This window comes from Nicotiana sylvestris, chromosome 12 (assembly GCF_000393655.2).
Source record: "Nicotiana sylvestris chromosome 12, ASM39365v2, whole genome shotgun sequence".
NCBI classification, from domain to species: domain Eukaryota; kingdom Viridiplantae; phylum Streptophyta; class Magnoliopsida; order Solanales; family Solanaceae; genus Nicotiana; species Nicotiana sylvestris.
Genome location: NC_091068.1, coordinates 85,564,667 through 85,575,532, shown reverse-complemented (window position 1 = coordinate 85,575,532; position 10,866 = coordinate 85,564,667). Strand labels below are relative to the sequence as shown.

Here is a 10,866-nt window from a genome sequence, read left to right as displayed (position 1 = left end):
TCTGGTACATAGTTATCATCTCCGTTGCACTTTGAACATATGTGGTCTGGATATTTGTGTCCTACTAGTTTGCAGTATCTTGTTAATAACTCGTTTGAAATAAATTCTTTTTTCAATGCTCTGGTAGTTGGTTGCATTTCTGGTTTTAATAATGATAAAATCCATTTCTGGACTTCATCCATATCTCCTTGTCGTAGTTCCTTCGAGTTGGCATATATCATCAATTGGTCTCTGGAATAGTAGCTCCAGATAGCATTTCCTTGTAGATAATTGTTAGCTAGTTCTTGAATAATAGTTGCTATACCAATTATTCTTTTATTAGCATAGAAACTTGGTATCTCCATTTTCTGTATCTCCGGTTGTTTCTCTATCTCTTCCGGTATTATCATATCTCGTGTTAGTCCTATTTTTATCACCTGTATTATGGGTTTTATTTCATCATATAGTATTTCCGCTGGTGCTGTATAGAATTTGATGAAGAATAGGTTGCCTTTTGTAATTCTCTTGAAGGTGACAAATGCTTTGTATAGCTCTGGTATTCCAATTATTTCTTCTCCGTCATGGGTATATACTGTGCTGAGTAGTCCGTAGTTGTAACATGTTTTTACTAGGTTTGCTTTTGTTTTTGGCTGGGCTATAAGCCTATTATATCCCTGTAGTTTTTGGGTTACATAATCTTGTGTTGGATCTGTAGTAGTCGTTGATCTAGGGTTTAGGTTTAGAAATGTCTGGATTTTATATATATTCTCAATATATGTTTGAGTAATATGGTTATATACCTTTTTGTTGTGGTGTAGGCTATTAGCATAGGTTGAAGTTTGTGGGGCTATAACTATTGCTTCTCTTGGCTTTTTTGATGTAAATGGCTTATCAAATACGGTATTTAGGTTTACATTGATATGTGGTTTTTTGCTAACTTGTTTGCTTGTACCTGCAGCTGTATATAAAGCAACTGTGTTATGGGTTTTTTGGAGTTTCCCAACGTCTCCTTCTACCTCTGGAAGTTTAGAGTCTTCCGATCGACTTAGCTCCGCATTTTTATAGTCATGCTGCTGACTTTCTAGCTGTTGTAATCTTTTTCCCATACTCTCCATCTGTAAGGATAGAGTAGTAAGGATTGTAAATATGTCTTTTGATTCTTGGCTTTCATCTGTTTGGGTACCTTTGTCTTGATAGGTAGTCTGCAATAACATTCTTGTCAGTTCGTATTACTTCAATTGTAAATGTAAAATTTTGTATATTTAATACAAGTCTCCTTATTTCCTTTGTAGTTACTGAATCCTGTACTTTCCGAGTTATCCACCATTTTACTTGTGTATTATCTGTTCTTACTATAAATTTGTTATAAACAATATATGGCTCAAATGCTAACAAACATTTATATAATCCAAATAGTTCTTTCCTATTTATTTCCCATTTTAATTGTGGTTCCGTGTATGATCCGGAATAATATCTACAATGGTGTTCAATTTTTTCATTATCATATTTATATTTTAGAACTCCTCCGTAGCTGTGATCACTAGAATCAGTTTCTACAATATATGTAAATTGTTTCTTTTCATCTGGAAAATATAGTTTTGGTAATTTTTTACACATATTTTTTATCTTCTGTATATGTATTTTATCTTTTTCGTCAAAATGATATTCTATGTCCTTTTTTAATTTTTTCTGTAATGGTTTTAAGTTTTCTGCTAATTTAGGAATATATTCTCTTACTTGGTTAACCAATCCTAAAAATGATTGTAACTTCTTTTTTGTATCAAGTGTTTCATTCAAGTTAATTATTTTTTGTACTACATGGGTTTGCATTTTTATTCCGTTTTTATCTATTTGTATACCTAAAAATTCTATTTGATTTTTCATTACTTCTGCTTTCTTTTTACTTAAACTTATTCCTGATATTTCTACAATGTGTATGAATTTTTCTAGTAGTTTTATATGTTCGTTCTCTGTTCTAGAATATAGCAATATATCATCTATATATATTATACAATTTTCTAATTGGTTGAAGTAATTATCCATAAAATGTTGATACCTACCTGGTGCATTTTTATATCCAAAAGGTAATACGTTCCATTCGTAAAATCCTTGTGGTACTGTGAATGCTGTTAACTTTTTAGATTCATCTTCTAGTTTTAAATGGTAAAATCCTGATTTACAGTCAAATTTACTAAAATAGTTATATCCTTGTATTTGTCTAATTTTCAGTATTTTATTTGGTATCGGATAATTATATGTTTTTGTTTTTGCATTTAAGTTTCTATAATCTATAACCATACGGCTTTTTCCTCTTTTTTGTTCACTATGCTTATTTACTATAAATGCTGGGCTAGTATGTTTACTATTACTTTCTTGTATGTAGTTATTATCTAATAATTCTTTTATATGCATTTTAAATTCTGTTAAATCATTAAAATTGTATTTTAAAGGTTTTTGTGTTATTATGCTATTTTCATCTATTAGTTCAATCTTTATTTTTGTTTGATGTTTTTCCCATCCTTGGAGTGGATTATCATTATATAGTAATTCTAGTTTATCTTGTAGTGGTTTTATCTTATTTATTGAGAAAATGATTATCTCTATATTATGGTTACTTTGTATTACATTTTCTAATTTTTGGGTAATCTTTTCACTTCCTTTAATCCAGGGTGTTGTTTTTCTTACTTTATTATTTACTCTTTTTGCTCCTAATTTTTGTTTACACGGGGTAGTAAACCACCAATGTGTTTTTGTTATAATATGTGGGTATAATTTATCTAAAAATGGCATTCCTAATAATATATCTTTATTTGTGAATTCGTAACTATATATTTCTTCTATGGTTAATATTTTATCCCATATTTGTATTTTTATATTTCTTGCTTTATATGTTATCATACTTCCTTCATTATTAAATCCTGTTACTACTATGGGGGTTTTTAGCTTTTCCCATTTACTTTCTGGTAAACAATTATGTCTACACATATTAGCTTCTGCTCCTGTATCCACCATAGGTGTATAATATCTATTATAATATCCTTCTACTATTATTTTGGAAAGTATGTATATTTTTGGCATTATATCAAAGTTCTTTTTATTATTATTTTCTTATTTTCATAACTTATTGTTAATTGCCTATCTTCTAATTTATATGGTTTGACTTTTTCTAACCATTTTATCCCTAGTGTAATATTTTTATCTCCTTGATATATTTTAAAATTTATTAATATTGGTATTCCTCCAATAATTAATTCTTTTTCAGTTGTTTCTTCGTTTTTTCTTAACGCTTTTGGTAGTTCTGAATTTTGTTGTTCTATTGTTACTATCTCTTGTTCTGGTATTAGTTCTCTTATAACATAATTCTCTTCCTGCCCTGTATTTATTAGTATTAAATATTTTCTTTGGTCCATTATTCCTGTTATATAATAATGATGTGGGTTTATTTCTTCTATTTTTTGTTCTATTAATTTTTGTGGAGTGGTATAATTTATTCTTTTTGATGTACTTCTTGATGTACTTCTTGATGATGTTTCTGGCATTTCATTATTTATTCGTTTTGATGTGCTTAATCTTTCTTTTACTATTTCTAAATCTTCATCCATGTCTATTTCTGTATAACTGTAATCATTGTTGTCTATAACTGATACTATTCTTTCGAATGGATTTTCTATTTTTATTTTATTTATTTTATTTTTAGCTGTTATCTTATGTTTCGTTGTTAAGACATATAGATTTTTACATCTTGCTGTGAATATTTTACTTCCTGGTGCTAATTCTATTCCAGACATTTTCCAGTATAATACTAATGATTTATCTATATTTTTATCATCTACTGCTACTGAATAGTTAGCACTTACTATAAATTTAAATTTTTGGTATATTAAGTTACCTCTTACAGCACTTATTATACTCTTTTCTATAGGTTGTACAATCCTATCATCTGCCAAGTATATTTCTATAGGGGTATCTATTCCTTCCCTAAAACATGCTTTTATTAGGATCTCCGTTCCTCCTAAGTGTACATATTTTATTGGATTTTTTGCTTTTATATCTTGTATTTCTTTATTTAGTAGTCTTTTATTTAAAATTGGTATTTGTGCTTTACCTTTGATGTATTTACAATCTATTATATGTTCTCTTTGGCTTACTACATAGTATTCTTCTTTTTGTCTTTTAAACCAATTCTTTATTGTTGGTACTTCTAATATTTTGTCTATACTTAGATCCAATTCTTTTCCTTTTATTTGTTCAAATATATTAGCGTCAAATATTATTTTTTGTTCTGAAGATTGTTCATCTTGGTGTTCTTCTTGTTGTATAATTTGTATATCTTTTTCAGTCATAATTTTCTTCATCTGACTCTTCTATATCCTTGTTTATTTCATTTTCAGAGAACTCGTTTTCTGATATCTCATATATGCTGTCTTCACTGCTTAATTCATAATCTACATATTCTACTTGTGTATATTTATCATTATCTATCAATATTTCGGTAATTTGTTTCTTCTTTGGGTTTTTTGGTAATTTACAATCTTTGGCTAAGTGTCCTAGCTTTCCACAATTATAGCAAGTACATTCTGTTAGTTTTTTCTTTTTCCTATATGGTTTTTTATGTTTATAATTTTTTACATAATATCTTCTTCTTGGTTTCCTATATTTATACTTTGAATATTTTGATTTAAATTTCTTTTTCTTTCCTTCTTTTTTGTAATATTTATCTGTGCAGCCAAATTGGGGTGCTATTCTACTTTTGCAACATGCCAAATTTTTTACTAATATTTTTTCCATTTTCATGTTTTCTTTATATTTTTCACATAATTCTATAAACCAGTTTTGTAGAAATTTTATCCTTACTCCTAATGTATCTGCTAGTCCTGCTTCGTTCCAACTTTTTATTATTTTTGAGCTAAAGGGTTCTGGTAATTTTGTAAAATATAATTTTCTTATCTCTTTACTTTCATCTGGACTATATGTTCCTTTATAATAATAGTCTCTAAATGCACAAGTATATTCATCTATATAACACATATTACATATTGCTAATTTTGTCATTAAATTTCTATTTGTAATTTTTTCTTTATTTTGTTCTTCTACTTCTGTTGTCATACTACTAAATTCATTTCTTATTGCTATTTCATATTTATTTAATATATCTGTAACTGTTGTTGTAGTTGTACCGTCAAGTTTTTTATTACTCCTTAATGTGTCTAAGCTTTCACTTGATAAATTTTGTAACCATAATTTTACAGTTCCTATTAATGTTCTTTCTATATATCCTGGTGTTTCCGTTATTGTTATTTTATTATCTATTAGTTGTTTTGAGATATATCCTATCCATAATTGTATTGTTTTATTTATATCTGCTACACAATCTAGATCTAAAAAATTATATTGTTCAGTTATCTGTCTTGGTGCCCATTTCTTATTTAACCTTTTATCCCATAATGTTTTGTTTCTGTCATATGCATCATAACTTACTCTGTAATAGGTTGGGTTTAATTGTTTTGGATTTTTTATTCCTGATATGCTTGGTTTATCTTCGTTCATATCTCCTGTATTTATTTCTGGGTTTATTTTTATCTTTTCTGTTTTTTCTATAAGTTCTGTGTATGTTTCACTTGTTTCTGAATAGTTTTCTCCTAGTTCTGTGTCTTTATCACTTTGGTCATTTATTTCGTTTATACTTATTTTTGATGGACTCTCCTGTACTTCTTCTAACTGTAATTTGAATCTTTCTATCTCATTTGTTAGTTTTAGTTCTTCTTCTTCTTCTTTACGTTTTTCCTTTTCTTTTAGTTTATTTGCATACATCTGTTTTAGCATCTCTAATTCTTTTTCTAATTCTGTTATTTTAGTGTTTTTTACTTCCTCTATCTGTTGTATTTTTTCTTTAGCTTGCTGTTGTATTTCTTTAATCTCTCGTTTTCTATCTATTTCTTCGTTTTCTTTTGTTATTCTAACCATGGCGGTTAAACTATCCTCTAGTTTTACAGTTTCTTTTTCTAACATTAAGTTTAGGTTATTTCCTATTTTTTTATATCTTCTTCCTAAGTTAGAAAATATTATTGTTATTTTTAATCCTTCTGGATTCTCATATGTTTTCTCTTCTAATGCGAATTCTTCTTTATTCATCTTTTATCCTTTAGATAACAAACATATTTATATTCTGTTTTAGATATTATATCGATTAATTTGGACAGCCTAGCTTTGTTTATTTTTGTGATACTTAAGTATTCATATTCTATATATAGTTTCTTTAGTTTCTTCCTAATTTTCTGCGATTTCTTAGTTATTTTGATTGTTTCACTGTTTTGCGGGTTTGTACTATTAATGTCAGTGTTATTTTTCATGATTTGCTTCTTAATATAAATGTTTATTTTTCATAGCTCTGATACCATTTTGTTTTTCATAGGATCTTTTTTATGTAGTTGTGGAATTAAATGCTTTTTCATGATTATCTGTAGCTAGCGAAATTAACCTTGAAATTTCTTTTATATTTTCAAGTGTGTATTCTAAGTATTTAATATCTTTAGTTTTTTGATATTCTTCTATATTTTTTTCTAATATTATTTTTGACATATTTATAAAATTACTTTCAATAAAATGGTTGGATTCTTTTCCAAGAATATATAAAAGTCAATTCCATTCCAACTCTTCACCCAAAAATGGACTAACAAAGTAAAACTTTTACTGGCATTAGCTTTTGGATTTATTAGCCCTTTCGTATACTAATAGATACTCTCTATCTAGGATAGTGATTTTCCTCGTTGGAAGACAATGACTTTAGTCTTCGTTCTTTGTTTTCAATATTTAATCTAGCATTAGATGAAATTATATATTATATACTAACGAGACTGTGATGTTGTCTTTGTTAAAAATTGGAATGTACAGCTCGTTCCATTATATTTGTGAGAAAATAATTTTTATTTTTACAATAAAAAAAATCTCATAAACTTTCTCATATTATATATATGTAAAATTTAAAGCATATTCGAAAGTAGTAATATTAATAACTATATAAAATCATAATTTTCAAATTTTTTACAAAAATATTCCACTCAAAATATTATATCAAATATATATACGGTATCAAGGTTGTTAAACTTACGAGGTGTAATAATTATAGCCGGTTCGTGGAGGGGTTTTCATCAATCTCAGCCTCATTGACCAAATTGACCCAAAAGGGAGCCCCATTCAGGTGGTCTGATGAGTGTGAAGAGAGCTTTCTAAAGCTCAAGAGTTCCTTGACCACAGCTCCAACTCTAATTTTGCCGTCAACATCGGGTTTATATATAGTTTATTATGTGCTTTACGGATTAGCATCGAGTGTGTCTTGATGCATGAGGGTAGGCGGATCGCTTATGCTTTTCATTAGCTGAAGTCCTATGAGAAAAACTACCGCGTGTCTTGTGAGGTATTCACAGATCATCGAAGTCTACAACACTTGTTTAAGAAAAAAGATCTAAACTTGATGCAACGGAGATGGTTAGAGCTGTTAAAAGACTATGATATCACCATTTGGTATTATCCCGAGAAGGCCAATGTGGTGGCCGATGCCTTGAGTAGAAAGGCTATTAAGTATGGGTAGCCTTGTATATATTCCAATTGGTGAGAGACCTCTAGCATCAGATGTTCAGTCTTTGGCCAACCAGTTCATGAGGTTAGCTGTTTGTTTGTTCTTAACGACACAGTGCAGCATGATGATGCCACAGAGGTTTCAATTTTAGATGATGGGGTGTTGCGGATGCAAGACCGGATATGTGTCCCGATGTGGATGGGCTACGTGAGTTGATTCTTTCGGAGGCCCATAGTTCACGGCGTCGATATCAATGGTGACTCATTATTTCGATGAGTCATTTCTTCGGACAGAAGAAGATTGTGTAAACACTTACTCGAGATCTCACTTATCATATTCCATTGTGAAAGACACAATTTTTTCTGAAGAATTCGCCATGATATACTCGATCCATGCATAATATCATGAAAAAATGGATACAAATTTTTGACTGCTACTTAGTATTGGCAATAGGTCTGAAAAAGTATCTAAAAATATCAAATTTAGATATTTGTAGAGGCTAGTCAGTTGTCCCATCCCGCTTTCTTTATCATTAATGTATCTTGTACTATGTTGGAATTTTCCCTCCTATATAAAGGGAATCCTTGGCACTTTGTAAACCCTGTTACTCCAACTATTCTACACAAGATAAATAACAACTCTCTCTCTCTCTCTCTCTCTCTCTCTCTCTCTCTAACTTACTCTCTCGATATTATTGCTCATATTCATTGTCTTCATACTTGTTCTTCACTTATTGCTCGTCATTGGCCATAAAGAGCCTCCTTTAATTATATCATAACTGTTATCCCTTTTCCGATTATCCCCGATAGCTCGAGCCCGAGCCCAGGCATCGACATCGAGGACCCTCATCGGTCAGTCCGAAGCCAGAATAGCTAAATCCCCCAGTTCGATTATAATTCCATTTTATCTCGCATTTCATCTTTTATCTTCAGATATCTAGCATCAACTGGATAAACAACTAGCATAAAAATAGATCACGTATTTTTTAGAGTCCCATCAACAAATTTAATTGTTATTACCATTTTCACAGTAAACACTACTCTTGCCTCTCCATTGACTAAATTGACGTAGAAAGCAGTTAAGTTCCAGTGGTCCGATGCTTGTGAAAGGAGTTTTCAGGAATTGAAATCATGATTGACTAGAGCACCGGTATTAACCCTACCAGAGGGTACATAGGGATTTGTGGTATATTATGATGCTTTAAGGATCGGGCATGGGTGTGTGCTAATGCAACATGTCAAGGTTATCGCCTACGCTTCTAGGCAACTCAAGAATCATGAAAAGAACTATCCAACCCATGACTTAGAGCTTGCGGTAGTGGTGTTTGCACTAAAAATTTGGCGACATTATTTGTATGGGGTCCAGGTGGATGTACTTACTGACCACAAGAGCCTTTAATATATTTTCAAGCAAAAGGAGTTGAATCTGAGATAGAGGTGATGGCTCGAGTTGCTCAAGGACTATTACATTGACATTCTCTATCACCCGGAAAAGGCCAATATTGTGGCGGATGCTCTTAGCTTGAAATCTATGGGAAGTTTTGCTCATTTGGAGGCATACCAAAGGTCGTTGGCTCGGGAGGTTCACCAGTTGTCTAGTTAAGGAGTTCGCCTTGCGGATTCTAATAAAGGAGGAGTGATTGTGAAGAATAGGACTGAATCATCCCTTGTGACGGAAGTGAAAGAGAAGCAATTCAACGATCCACTATTAGCTCAGCTAAAGGAGGGGATTTACAAACACAAAACCACAACTTTTTCCTTTGGCACGGATGATGGTACCCTACGGTACCAAGGCTGCCTATGTGTTCCGGATATTGACGGTCTTTGGGAAAGGATCATGGTAGAAGCTCACACTTCCAGGTATTTCGTGCACCCAGGTTCTACAAAAATGTATCATGATCTCAAAGGAAGTTTATTAGTGGAACAACATGAAGAGGGATGTGGTGGACTTTGTGGCTAAATGTTCGAACTGTCAGCAAGTGAAAACCGAACATCAAAGGCCCGGTGGATTGGTTCAAAACATAGAAATTCCAATGTAGAAATGGGAAATGATCAACATGAATTTTGTGGTAGGGTTACCACGTACTCCACGCAAGCTCGACTCAATTAGGGTAATCGTAGATCGACTCACGAAATCAGCGCACTTTTTGCTAGTCAAATCTACCGACATAGCAGAACAGTATGCTCAGTTACATATCAAAGAAATAGTCAGGTTGCATGGCACTCTAGTTTCAATCATTTCGGATCGAGGGGCTTAGTTCATGATTAACTTTTGGAAGAAATTTCAGCAAGGCTTGGGTACATAGGTAAATCTTAGCACGTCTTTTCACCCTCAGACCGACGGGCAAGCGGAGCAGACTATTCAGATGCTTGAGGACATGTTGCGTGCTTGTGTTCTTGACTTTAAAGGTAGCTGGGATGTTCATTTGCCACTCATAGAGTTTGCTTATAACAACAGCTTACATGCTAGTATCCAGATGGCACCATTCGAGGCATTGTATGGTAGAAGATGTAGGTCTCTCATTGGGTGGTTCGAGGTTGGAAAAGCTGAAATGATAGGGCCGGACCTTGTGCATCAGGCCATGGAGAAAGTCAAAATTATTAAGGAAAGGTTGAAAACTGCTCAGAGTCGCCAAAAGTCTTATTTAGACATTCGTCGCAGAGATTTAGAGTTCAAAGAAGATGATTGGGTATTTTTGAAGGTTTCCCCCATAAAAGGTATCACGCGATTTGGAAAGAAAGGAAAATTGAGTTCAAGGTATATCGGACCGTACAGAATCATTCAGAGGATTGGTCAGGTGGCATACAAGCCCGGGCTGCCGCCCGAGATGTTATTGGTACACCCAATCTTCCATGTGTCTATGTTGAAGAAGGTAGTGGGAGATCCGTCCACTATTGTGCAGGTTGAAACTATTGAGGTTAATGAAGAACTATCATATGAGGAAATTCCAGTTGTCATTCTTAACAGGCAGGTCCGGAAGTTGAGAAACAAAGAAATTGTCTCCGTGAAAGTGTTATGGTGAAACCAGCAGGTTGAAGAAGCCAATTGGGAAGCTGAGGAAGATATGAAAAAGAAGTACCCACATTTGTTTGTATAGCCATGTAATAGCTTTTATGAATTTGGTTCCTATGAACTCTGTATCCTTTGATTTGGTCTATGTTAAACTGTTCTGTTTTGGTTATATGTTGCCTATGCGGCCATGGTTGGTGTCATTACAAGTTATGTCATGTCTATGGATTGTGTATATGCTGTTAAGATATGTTTTTGGGGCTCTCTGACAGGTGGATAGGCCTAGTTACAAAGGAAACTCT

At 32.2% G+C, this 10,866-nt stretch overlaps 1 protein-coding gene across 1 annotated transcript; it reads left to right on the top strand.

Annotated features, from left to right (window-relative positions):
* Positions 1-10,031: 10,031 nt before the first annotated feature.
* LOC138883312 (uncharacterized) lies at positions 10,032-10,577 on the top strand. Its single transcript, XM_070163993.1, has one exon. It carries the CDS (start codon positions 10,032-10,034, stop codon positions 10,575-10,577), a length of 546 nt encoding a protein of 181 aa, XP_070020094.1.
* The last annotated feature ends 289 nt before the right edge of the window (positions 10,578-10,866 follow it).